Genomic DNA, 13,434 nt, shown 5'->3' on the forward strand with positions numbered 1-13,434 from the left:
CTGAACAACCCAGCTCATCTCACATTCTTTTTTCACCTCTTTCCTAAGTATTTAGGGCACAACCTCTTTGTGTGTGTTTCTCCATCACTGAATAATGAGACCTCAGTAAAAATCAGAGTACAATGGGTGATTCATTACTACTAACAAAATTTTAAAACAGGAAACATTTTTACTTTCCTCCAGAGCAAGATGAGAAAGAAGAATGACACATGAAACAACAGAGAACTTTAATATGAAAGCAGATGCAAAATCAGATTCATCTTTTCATCAGAAAGTGATGAAAAATTTATCAGTTTTTAACTACCTCTATAGATTCCACAATTCTGGATACTTGTAATGTTTAGGTCCTGAATTTATATTGTTATTCTTCTAGGCTAAAAATCCCGCCTCTCTTAAAGTTGGTTGCAAACATGCCCAAATTCACAGCTGGGAGCATACCCAAGTAGCATGAAGATTTTTTGACCCTCTTCCTGTGTTTTTCTCTGTAAGAATGGCTTCTCAAGGATTTCAGAGCTCTAGATAGAAACGTAACAATTACAGTTTTGTTCAGCTGATTTGTCCCCCACCACATTAATTGCATATTCCTCCTGAAAAGAACTGCATATTCCTCCTGTCTGTCAGACAACTGCAATTTAGTGGTAATTGGCTCTGAAATCTTTCAGTCCAGTCCCAGAGGAAGGCACTTCCACTAGGCAATTACAAAACATATTCTAATTATTATTTTTTTTACAAGTAGATAAGAACCTGTCCCTGTTGCCCTGTACTGGAAAAATCTGATCCTTTTTCTGGTTTCTTCAGAAAATGTTTTTCTTTCCTCCTACATTAATAAGCCATGAATTCCAGTCAAGGCATTCCCACCATTCAATTGGGAGCATGCCAGGCCTCTTCAGAGCTCTCAGTTATTCAACAGAGGACCTGAAACTGGAGGTTTCAGGTTTTGCTCTGCAATCGAGATGCCTTTCTCCATTTGGTCATTATCTTCTGCATTTAGAGTTCCTGGGAGCAGCATCTTTTGGGAAATCTCACGGCACTCTAAGAAGTGTTCTGCTTTGTTTCCCAGTGAAGACCTAATTATGATCCTAAGATTGAAGCACATCCCTTTTCTATTAATGTAACTGTCTCAGCTCTAATCAGTCCATGAACAGACTAGAAGCTTATGCACAGAGATCAATTATTTTTCTATTTCTTATCTCTAAGTAGTATAATTCTCCAGATTTGAGTGTCATATGGTCCCTCAGACTTGATCAAATCACCACACTGAATCTGATTTTGAAAAAATCCACAGCACTTCAAGTAGTGTTGAAAATAAGTAAGTTGTATAGCATCTGCTTCACTGGATAAGAGATGTAGAACCTCCTCGTGTAATGGAGTCCAAGTTGTAACAGCCTTATTTTCTTATTCTGTTCTCAGAAACTGCAGTTATGGAACAAAGGCAAATTTTATATACCATAAACTTAGCCGGTTTTGCCAGACGTTTTTATGCCCAGCAATTTCAATCTCAATGAATCTCCATAAGGGATAATACAGCTATGAGAAATGAAATCTTTTTTAGGCCTGCCCTGTATGGTAGATAACTCTTTTTGAAATGGCTCTGATTCTCTAGTTATCTTTCCTCCTTTTTGTTATCTGTTTTAACTGGGAAATATCTTCTGCTTCTTTTTTGTTTTTTCATGCTGCTCATGTTTTCACAAAAATATACCAGAAAATATCAATCACCATTATTTAGGTTTATCTCAGTATTCAGTTTCAATGATTTGACTTATGCTACAAAGTTTAGATGTGCTGCCAAAAGCAATGTATTGAGAATCCACATATGAGACAAGGAATGCTTCAGAACAGCCTAAAGGATATTTATGTAGTTTATTTAGATCTTTCTCTGTGCTAAAAAAGGTATCAGTTCATATACCTTACTGAACTTCAAATCCCATTTTGATCCTCTTTGCCATTTCTGTGAGCTGACAGGATTCTGTAGGAGCTGAAATTCCTTAGTGCTTTTCATCAGTTAGCACTATCCAAATATTGTTCTGTCTGCCTTTTCCATTGCACTGTCTTTCATTGTCTTTGAAGGAAACAATGAACCACCACCCTGAAAAGTACTGAAATAACATGAGTGAGGACACACTTCAAGGCTGAGAGTGTTTAATGCAGACATGTGCCCCAGGAATGCAAAACTCAGAGTGTTCTTACTTCATGATTAAATTGAGAATGCGATTTTGTGTCAGTACTTAATATCAACATCCAGTTGACCGACAATCACACAAAAACCCCCGGATCAGCATTTTAGACAGAATATAGTTCTTTTTTTGATGCATCCCTGACACACTGACTTCATAAATACCTTCAGTCAAATTCAGGCTTTCTCATTTTCACATACGTCTATAAAATATTAGTAATCATGAACATGTAAGTCTGCTAATCTTTAGCAGAATGTTGTTAGTTCAGTTTTCTCCCCAGCGAATTACCTTTCAGGGTACAAGATGCTTCTAGGGAAAACAAAGGCACCAACCAAGCTTCTAAATTTTAACTCACTCATGCAACAAAAACAGAATAAAGGCCTCCATGTTGTCAAAGTAGGGAATTGACCTATACTCCAATATTGCTGCTAAGGACTGGTGATGTCCTTCATTTAGCTCAGATGAATCACTTGAGTGGGTGCGAGGGCATGCACCTGTGTGACTAGCACTTGCCAGTAAGGAGCTATTCCTCCTCCTCTCACCTAGAATTTCAGTACTTTTGAACGGACTTGATCAAAAGCACTCTCATAGGAATGTGTGAAAGGCATGTCACGGAAGCAGCGCTCACCGACATACCGCTTCTCACGAGATGCTGAGTACCTTCTCTTTGCCAAAGTGTTTACAGCAAACTGCACGGCTCGGTGCTGGCAGCATGGGTTCTGCTACATTTTGTTTAATTATAGCTCCTGCCTATTTGTGGAGTCGGGATTGTAAAATGCCCTCCTGTAGTGACAAGTAAGGGCACAAACAGTAAGCACTTTTCAGATGCCAGGGACTCATCCATAAAGTTTGATGTGTCAAGGTTTGGCGTGAGCTTTTAAGCTCAACTCTTTGGTCATGTTGTTTACTGTTGTTTTACTGTCAGTGCTAATAACAGGAAACTAAAAACTACACTAGTCTGTGGGCATTGCTAAACAAATAATGGAGCTGATTAAAAGTGTTGCTGGCACTTCGCCTGCTGCATCCTGGAAGCAGCCAAAGTGTTGATTGTTATTTACTGTGTGAAGCCACACAAGCTGGATGTGAGCCAGCTCCATTATTTCTGCTTGTTTTCCTCTGAAATTGCCGTAGCAAGTAGGGGGTGGGAAAAGGCTTTTGTTCATTAGAGTATCTTCCAGTGGGAGGCCCAAAGCTTGTACATCTTTGCTGTGCCGTTGGAAAGCATTTTTATAACTCTCCTACAGGCAGCTAAATAGAAGCAAGAAAATGTGTGTTTTACCTGATGAGACAAGGCTTGAAAAGAGTTTTTACGTGTATTTCACCAATGGATGTCGATGGAGACTGATGTTATCAGCTCGACAGACTTCCATGATGTTCACAGAAATGTAGACTGTTGCCACTGAGCTATAAACTTAGTCTACGGCTTCTGTGACAGAAATAATGCAACAACCTGAGGTATTGCCCCTGTTAGCCTTTAGCAGAAGTAATTCTACTGTACTTTAGATCAGGGAGTAAAGACTGAAATCAAGGATGTCCCTTTAGACTTAGTAATTAGTGCAACCCTTTGGGGGATGCCTCTTGTGTTCTAGGTCCTCCTTCAAAAATTGCTTATGCTTTACACCTGTAACGATATACAGGCAAATTCATACAAAGGCTTTAAAGTCGGGGCAGAAGCCTATCTGAGATAACCATCCCTAACCATTCCACAAAGACACATCTTCTTTTTTGTGTCAAAGAGCACATCTTTCATCCCAGACAGCTTCTACAAAGAATAAAGTATTTCTTCACCTTCATTACTAGCCCTCAAGGCTGACAAGTATATTCAAATATACAAGGCTAGAGTATGTTATTTTATGTTCTGATATATAAAGCTTAATTCTGCAATAATTAAAAACAATAGCAAGCTCGTTTAGGAAGAAATTTTGGCCCTCTTGAAGTCATTAAATAAGTCTGATTTGAAGTATTTCTTTGGTCAACATACGTCATCATTCATCACTGCTTAGTTACAGCATTGTTCTGTAAGATTGCACAGAAGTTATTTTTAAAAAACAAAACCCAAGAACTGTTTCAATAAAGAAAATGTGCTGTGGAAGCTTTTTTTTTTTTTTAATAGCCCATTTTTGAGAAAACTAAGATAAGAAATCAAATCAGAAGAAAAAACCCAAGAACTAATTCAGTTCTGATATACAGCAGGTAAAATTAATAGCTGTCCCTTTCCTGATAACAGTAGATACCAGTCCTGAAAAGTTGAAGTGATAATTGAAATTAAAAACACGAGCAGTTTTCAATGTAACTGAATTGAACACAGGTTATTCATTAGAGAAAATCAGTGAAAATCCATCAAGCTAGAAATAGGTCATTATAAACATACTCATTCATATATACAACATATGTTGTTGTACATAGTGGGGATAATATCCCACAGACGAAAAGAATATTAATGCTGGCATTAAAATTAGATTTTTCCATAGGAATAATTTCAAAGAGTATAATAAATAAAAATTAAAAAGTCCCACACCACCTGGTATTTTGAGCTTTTAAAATTCTCTGAATATCTTCCTGTGTTTTACACATATTAATGCACTGGGACTCTCAACTCTCCTACAAAGTAGGAAAGGTTTCGCTAATGTACAAATTAATCTTCATTGTACTCCAGGAAGCTTTTTTAGAACAAAAATTATATTAAATTCTTTCAGCTGTAACTGTGTTTTAAGTACCCTTTGTCCTATACTTTTTATGTGTTTTACTTTAAATAGACATGGCAAAATTATGGGGGTGAATTATGCTCAAACAGAGAAAAAATCCTTGATTTAGTCCATTTTTGGTTTCTCGCAGAACCACATTAGCTTGAAAGTTCTTTGTTTATCAGTACAACATTAATAATTCATTAATTAAAATAAATACAGATTATAATTTTTAAATGTTAGGAAAGTTATCAAAATATTTCAGTTACTTAGGGGAATATGAAAATTGATTCAAGTAAAAAAATCATGTTTCTGAGTTGTTTGAGAAATTAGCTTCTCTCTCCGAGAAAATTAACTGATGTTCTATTAATGGGTAAGTGGCGAGAAGGCGGCAGCTCTTCATGTTGGCTAGAGAAGCTAGTAAGCCAGCTACTAAACCAGTATAAAATGTTGTAAAACTGGAGGGGCTCACCTGCCTAGCAGAAGGAAAGAAATGACACTTTCTTATTTGTACTGAGTGTGGTTTATGTCTTTAATCTGAGGTGTTTCAATGTTAGGAAGCCTCATTTTTATGGTTTCATCTGCACAGATCACTCCCAGAACACACACTTTTCCTTTGAGCCTGTTTGGTTGCCACTGCTGATGACCAAGCATCCAATGCACACATGTTCAAAACCTTCTTTTACCCATCTCTTCCACTGCAGCCTGCCTCTGCTCATCTTCCCATATTTGCACATTTCTTGGTAATTAACAGCAGCTCCTTCCACAGCTTTTCAGAAGAAAGGCAGGTAAGGTCTGGACTTGTTCGATTATATCATAGACCTGGCCAAACACCAAAATGATAGGTGTAAAGATAGAATAAAATCAAATAGCATCCTTTGTGAGTAGTTTGAGATACTGTCCTGCCAATCATACTCCCAGTCCTTTGTCAAACTGGCTTTTGTAGTAGGCAAACAGGAAAGCTCAAGAGGAACACAGAGGTGGGGGAATAATACAACTGCCTGATCAAAAGAGCCAAAGTAGGTATCTCTTCTGTGTGTCATTGCAATTATCTCATACATGCTCTGATTTCCTAAAAACTTCCTCAAAGCTCCCATTTGATGTGTTGAGATGTTGAATGAGAAATCTATAAAAAGGAAATTAAATGTTTCTGTCATTCACCTAGTTTCAAAAAGAAGTGTTAAAAAGCAGGAGCCCAAACACTGATAATACAGCAGTCCAGAAGATGCCAGTTCAAAGAAGCTGTTCAGAGAAACGACTGTCTATAACAGATTACAGACAAGAGGTTTTTTCTTTTAATTCATAGGAGGAACAAACCTTTGATATTTTACCAACACCTAATGGACAACACTTTGCTTATAGTTCAGTCTCTGTGAATTCATTGTCCTCTTGGGGGAATCTAACTACAGCAGTGAAACAGCTGCTCTCCTCTCCCCACATCTTCTTCTAGCAGTATCTACAGCAGAGCAAAAAGAAAAGGAGCATAAATATGTTTGCCGGAAATTTTTTTTAAAAAATTTGAGTTAATGAGAAAATAAAAATATCTTCTGAACTCCCTAAGTATTCCCAGGTTAGTTTTCCCAGGCTTAATTTCTAGCGCTTTCTTCAGCCACATTTCATATATTTCAAGAGAAAGGGTTACTCTGAATTAGTTTTTTGAGGCTGCTTCACAGGCTAGTGCATGGCATCTCTTTTAAGCATATCTTTTGAGATATTTTTCAGACTGCATTTGCTTTTCCGTTAATAACATCAAAACGTTCTTTCCCCAGAAACCTCATTTTGTTTGCATCATCTACTTTGAAGTCCTGCTAAAATAATTTCACTTATATTAGCTGTTGCAGGTTTTTTTCCCTGGTTTCAGTGTTTCTCCTACATTGGCCAGTAATGTGATCTGAACCCCAGCAATTCCACCCAGCCCTTTTTCACGAAGATCACTTCTGATATGTATTCTGCTTTTACTGAAAAAAAACCAATATCAAAAAGTGAAACCTCTATTCTAAGAGCACTTTCAGGATATAGAATTAATCACACTAGGACTCATTTCAATATAAACAAGCAATAAAATCTATCCCTGATGAATATACCAAGGACAGATAGATTTATATTTACTACAGAGAAATTAGTTACAAAATTACAAATTTATTTGTTTAACTTACACTAAATTACAAACTTATTTATTCTCAGCAGGCAGTTCTATGGTTGGTCAAAACTTGAGTTTAGCCCTGTTGGTATTTGGTAAATACATCTTTAATGCTAAAGTTATTCCCAAGTAAATCACTATAATACTGATGAACTGATGTATTGAATTCAATAGATGTATCAAATAATAAAAAAAATAAGAAATAATTACATTTCTTGTGGGAAAGCATCAGGCCATTTTCAACAGCATGAGAGACAAGAGGCTGTTGCCATGCCTCCAGCTCCATCCAGCAGCAAGGCTGAAGATGTATTCCTGCACATGCACACAGAGAACAAGTGTACATCAAACATGTATCTATACACATGGCTAGACACACAGTTCATACACAGATGCACACACAGAGCACTCACACAGACAGTCACGCAGCACCAAGAGCCTCCTGCTCAACTCTGTGGCTGAGCAGGACGGAGGTCCACTAATGAGAATGCATATATATATGGATATAAACATACACACATATACATACAGTGTGGATCTCTCCAGCAGCGGAGCTCAGACATGGGGCTCAGATGCCCAGTAGCTGCTCCTGTGTACCAGTTTCCCCAGTAGCTGGCACGTGGGCATAAGAGCCCTTGAGACTGCAGCCCCGCTCCAGTTGTGATACAGGCCATCTCACACACACACACACCTGGCCGCAACTTCATAGTCTCCTATCATGCTGTTACTCTTAAGAGACCCACTCACATCCTGGTTCCCAGGTCATGTCACCTGCTCACCATGTCAACCAACTTGATCTTTGCTAGCACTCACACACTCACTCACACCCCTGCACATATTGCAGTTGCTGCACCAGGGACACACGGGCCCTTCAACCCATGGTCTGACCCCAGCTGCTGCACTCACACCCTGTACATACCTGTGCACACACAGAACAGAGAGCTATCACCCCAAGAAGAGTTGGAAAGGAGCTTAGTAAGAAGACAGGACAGACTGCCTTGGTCAGGCACAGGGCATGAACAGCCAAGCAAACTGACCGGCTAACCATGTGCATATGACCAGGACCTTTTATCCTCTCACTCCTCTATTCTCCCCTTCTTGTTTCTCACTAAATCACTTAAATTCCTCCCTTTCCCCACCTTTGGTTCCCTGCTAATCATCCCATAATGACTCCTGTGCAATCCCCACATGCTCTTCCTCTGCATCCCATAATGGGTCCCCTACTCTGGAGTGGCAACCCCCTTCAGTCCAAGCATTCACTCGTCTTGACTACCTGACACAGGGACTGAAGGGACAGAGCTAGGAGGGGACAGGACCATGTGTCCCCTTCCTCTTTGTGCTTAATTTGGTTTCCCACTTACCTTAGTGCCTCGAAGCTCTTCTGGGCTTCTGGAGCTGTCCCTTAGATGGGATGATGACTACCAGGACGTCCTGGGGGCAGCCAGTGAAGGGCATTAGTTGGGTTCCCCAACCTGCTATAGTCTCTTTGTGTTCCTCTGTGGGTGTGCAGACAAGGTTTTACCACATAACCTAACCACACAACCTAACAAAATCCAGCATACAGCCAGGAGCAGCACGCTTATAAAACATAAACAGTTTTATTAAGCATAAATAAAATACAAGTTTAGTTTAGAATGTATTGGCTTGTGGTTTTGTCTTCTACTCTTCTTGAAGTACATTCCGTGGTTTGCAGACATGACTAAATTGTTTTATACCATATCAGCTGGATACTAGCTACATTTCAAAGCTTTAAGGCAGGGTAAAACTGTAAAATGCCAGCTCCTGCATTGGCCCTAAACGGAATAAGGTGCAGTAGCCATTGAATTTTCTTCCTGTGACTGCAGGCTATGAGGTTTTTAGACAAATGTAGTGTATAAGCTTCTAACTAGCATTTTGCACGTGCAGGTCCACATCAGGACACCATGCACTACCATTAATTATTTGCAGTTAAATAAAAGACCCAGTCAAAATAAAAGTTATTTTCATCAATAGCATAAGTACTTACATATATAATCTTTGAATAGTTTTCTAAAATATCCAGATAAGTAATTTTTTCAATATTGTTCTGATTGACAAGTTAAGGTCACTCCTTTCTCATAGCCCGCAAGTGCTGCGGTTGCTGAGAGAGCACTGGGTTTTCCTGTTTTGACGTCAAAGTTTACCATATCAATGTACCATGATGCTATCTCTTACATTAGCTCGCAGGATTGCACACAATCCTGAATTGCACCTGCTTTTTTTTCCAGGAAAGAAAAGGTTCTCTCTCTGTATCTTTTCTCTGGCTTATGCTACAGAAACAGCACAAGGCAAGCTCTGACAGAAAGTGAGAATGCAGAAGAATATTAGGAAAGATACTCTTTCATGCTTTTCACAGAACATGCCAGTTCATGAAAGTGAGCTGGGATTTTGTATCTGACTGGAAATTTGCATGCATATGATCTGGTTTGATCTTGGACTCTTATGTCTGACAAATGGGTAATATTTGGTGATAACCTGATTAAAGGTTATCTCGGAAAGAGCTTCTGAAAGGAAAGAAAATATAGAGAATCTGGAAAAGATTATGAGATGTGGGGACTCAGAGAGGGGGTAATAGATCTGTTCAGGAATTAATGTGGGAAGAAAGAGGAAGACCCACCAGCTCAATATCAGGCTTCAAGCCTGGAGCCACCAGCAGGACTTCAGGGGTTTCGATCAGGGTTTTTTGCAAGGCTTTGCAGGGAGAAAATTAGAAAAGCCAAAGCCCAGCTAGAACTTAACCTTACCATTGCCATAGAAAATAATAAAAAATGTTTCTGTAAGTGGACGACAGGGATGGGAAGCAGAAGAAAGTCCCCATAATCCATGAAGAAATGGTCATCTTAATGATCTTGAGTGCCATCATGTGGCACATATAGGACAACCAGGTGATCAGTCCCAGTCAGCACGAGTTTATGAAAGGCAGGCCCTGCTTGACTAACCTGATCCTCTTCTATGAGAAGGTGACATGCTAGTGGATGAGGGAAGGGATGTCAACGTTGTCTACGTAGACTTTTGAAACCCACATCCGCAGTGCTGCCATTCAGCCAGTCACTTCTCAGCTGGTACTGATTTCTTCCCAGATGCAGAACACTGTAATTCTTATTGAGCTTCATGAGGTGTCTGTTGGCCCAGATATCATTATTAATTTGCCCTAGATTATGTTATTAAATCAAGGCCATTTATTACATTCTCATGCTATTTTGATCAAATGAAAAATTAGGAACTAGACTGGACTATGAAAAGCCACTGTGGTTTTAGGTTGTGAGTTTTTTGGTAGAGTTAGCTTTAAAGTATATGCATGCTATTTCAAAATTATGTACGTGGTCTTCCATTAAGTTTTTTGTTTATGGAAAATTTAAACTTTCAGTGAATTTCGATGTACATGCAAAAAAAGAAAATATTGGTTAGACATAATTAAGTCAACAGACATGAACATATATCTAAAATGAAGCAGAATGAAAACTGACAGCAGATAAAGCATGAGATGGAGAACTTGTCATGAGAGAGGCTATAATTAAAACATATTTAAAATTGCCAAATCTCCTAATACAGTTTTATCCATCATACAAATTTTTTTGTTACGCAGACAAAAGTCTGAGCTTTGAGTTCTCCTTTATTCTCTTTCCTACATTTAAGTTTTGCTCCTTTTTTGTGTCTTTTTGGGCTTGCCTCTTGACTAAAAAGGGTGTGGATTGGGTGGTAAAGAAGAATCCACCTATTGCAGTATTCTTAGAAGTACTGAAGAAAAGACAACTTGGACAGCATGAAGCTTGTAAATAATTCAGAGGTTTTGGAGTGGCTCATAAGACCGTGTGCTGGAGGTGTAATTTCCCAGCAGTAAAATTGCAAGCAAGAGAGATCATCAGAAGGCAGAATCTTATTTATTAATCTGTCTCTTCTTTGTCAGTTTATATTATTTTCTCTTTAAAGGAGGAAGCACTGGACTCAGGAAAAACCAGTCTAAGATGAACTTTTCCTCCTTTTTATTCCCTAGAAGGAATATATAATACATCATTAATGCAATTTTAAAAGACTGTCAAAAAAAATGTTCAGTAAAAAATAAATTATATACAGCTGGAGAAAAAAGGAATGTGGGAAATAGTTTAAATAAGCCTCACATTTTTCTTTGAAACTATTTAATTATTTTCCTCTTTTTTATAGAAGTTTAATGAAAGGTTAGAAAGATTTTTTTAATTATAGCTGGTACAATGGAAGAAGTCAGCAATAACGACATAAAGCCATGGGGCATACTTAACAATTACAATATTAAATCTCTTTCACTGGACTAGTGAAATCTCCTGATAAACACAATAAAGCCAGATTTATGAGTCAAGACAAGAGCAATCTTGGAGGCAATGATGGAGGCACATATATTTAGACTAAAATTATTTAAGAAGTGTTCACTGTCTCGTAGTCTCAGAGGAAAGATCCAAGCTAAAGAAAGAAAAGTTTGAACTGATATTTCTGAGATTAATTGGCCAGCATCACAGATTTTTAATGAATGTCTGTAAGACACAATTAGTACAGACATCCAAGGATGGAAAGGGTAAGGTGTTACCAGCAATGCTGTTGTAAAGAGAAGAGGAAGATACAGAAGGTCAACCTAGATAAACTCAAGAGGTCCTGCCTGGCTCTACTAATATGTAATTCTGTGAAAACAGGTTGCCTTTTCAAGCAATGTTTCTTTCTAACAGTATGGCAAAACTGGAGTTCATTAAGTGACAGAAAAAAATACTATCTTTAGATGAGGTACGTAAATCATGTGTTTCTCTAAGAACAGGTTGCTAACTTATTTGGAAGTCACAGAGCATAATCCAGACAAATTTTCCAGACTACATTTAATTCTCCTCTAACATCACAACATTTAAGTGCAGTCAGGAAATGGGAGTCTTGTTCTTCACAGCTTCAGACTAAGGACTGACACAGCTGGAGTTGCTGACATTTCCCTTAAAAAAGGGGAGAGCATTCTGCAAAATGAGCATATTTTGAATGTCTTTCTCATCCAAGGAAAAGGTATAAAAATAGCTTTACACGTTAATAATCCATAGAGTTAGATGAACTTAAATGCACATTTTGTTATTTATTATTTATTAAGCTTCTCAGGAAAAAAAAAAAGCAAAAATGGGACCTGTATAAATTCAAATACACAGTTTTTCATTTTAGTGCATTCAAAACATGCCTAGCTTTTTGTCTGAAGTTACATGAAGAACAGAAGGAAGCCACTGCTTCTTTTTCTAAATTCTAAAATACTACATTGTCCTTTCACACTGCCACCCATCTCAGTGAGAATACTGTGTTATTCTTCCTTATGCAGGTCTGGGAGTGGTGTAGCATATTTACCAATGTATGCTTGGGAGAGGAATACCTCAGTATTGTTCTAATAGAAATATCATTTGCTCTCATGGGAAAAGCTGTTATTACACTGGTAAAAGATATTACACAGTTCTTTACCTTAATTTAAAGCTACTTCTTTTCCTGAGTTTAGGTCTAGGAGTACATAAGCTTGAGCCATCTGTCCTAATAGCATAGCAATAGATAAAAGAAGAACCTTAAAACTTAATTTTTTTTTCTTACTTTGTTTCATTTTAAAATCTTGCCAGGCTCTTTTCATTCTCTGTCTTAAAGAAGGAATTAAGGCAAAAAAAGAATTAAGTGCATTGCTCAAAGTCACCCTCTCTGTCTGGCAAATTAGGACTAGAAGTCAACGGTCTGACGTTTATGTGCAACTTAGTAAACAATATTGTATTCCTTCTGCTTTTCCTACCTCTTTACATAAGTCATTTACATTGTAAAGTCACTGCTCTAATCTTCTTTCTTTCTTCTCCTTCCCTTCCTTTCATTTTCTTTGTAATCCCTCTGCTCTGACACTGTCTGCTAATGCTTTCTTACATATTCCAGTTTATGAAAAAGATGTAAAGAAGCACAAGGATCTGCAAGGTTTGAATAAGATCATCTGTGGCAGGGCCTTTTGAATTCATTGAATATAACTCTTCTGATAGGATATGACTGCGTGTTCCATCAGTAGTACTTAACTGCAAACGCGATTTACGTTCCTGCTTGGTTTCCATACCACACAAATGCTGCTTACAGCTGCAGGAGCAGAGAGCCATGGCTAACAGCAGCACTAATAGCTCCACGCACTGCACCAGAGTGGTTGCTGCTCACATCTGTCATTTAGGACTCAAGGCTGAAGTTGAGATATATGGCACAGAAGAAATTTTTGTCCCATGAGAACTCTTTAGGAAGATACTTTGAAGTGAGAAACTTTTAATGCATTAATATTTGTTTGAAAGTGCAAGATCAGACATGCTAAACCTCAGAGTCACATACCTGTTCTGTACAGTCCCATGAACACATGGTTTGACTGGATCAGATAGGATGGTATTAATTTTTTGTCTGTCTTTTTTTTTCCCCAGGAATG

At 38.1% G+C, this 13,434-nt stretch overlaps 1 protein-coding gene across 2 annotated transcripts in view; it reads left to right on the forward strand.

Annotated features, from left to right (window-relative positions):
• Positions 1–13,434, forward strand: part of KCNIP4 (Kv channel interacting protein 4) — a 57,668-nt gene that overhangs the window by 26,753 nt on the left and 17,481 nt on the right. For both annotated transcript variants that reach the window (XM_010133224.1, XM_010133223.1), the window contains exons 3-4: positions 2,766–2,771; positions 3,210–3,214. In XM_010133224.1, coding sequence (XP_010131526.1) covers positions 2,766–2,771; positions 3,210–3,214 — 11 coding nt within the window. The remainder of the gene's footprint in view (positions 1–2,765; positions 2,772–3,209; positions 3,215–13,434) is intronic.

Source organism: Buceros rhinoceros, unplaced genomic scaffold (assembly GCF_000710305.1).
Source record: "Buceros rhinoceros silvestris isolate BGI_N320 unplaced genomic scaffold, ASM71030v1 scaffold5023, whole genome shotgun sequence".
Classification (NCBI taxonomy): Eukaryota; Metazoa; Chordata; class Aves; order Bucerotiformes; family Bucerotidae; genus Buceros; species Buceros rhinoceros.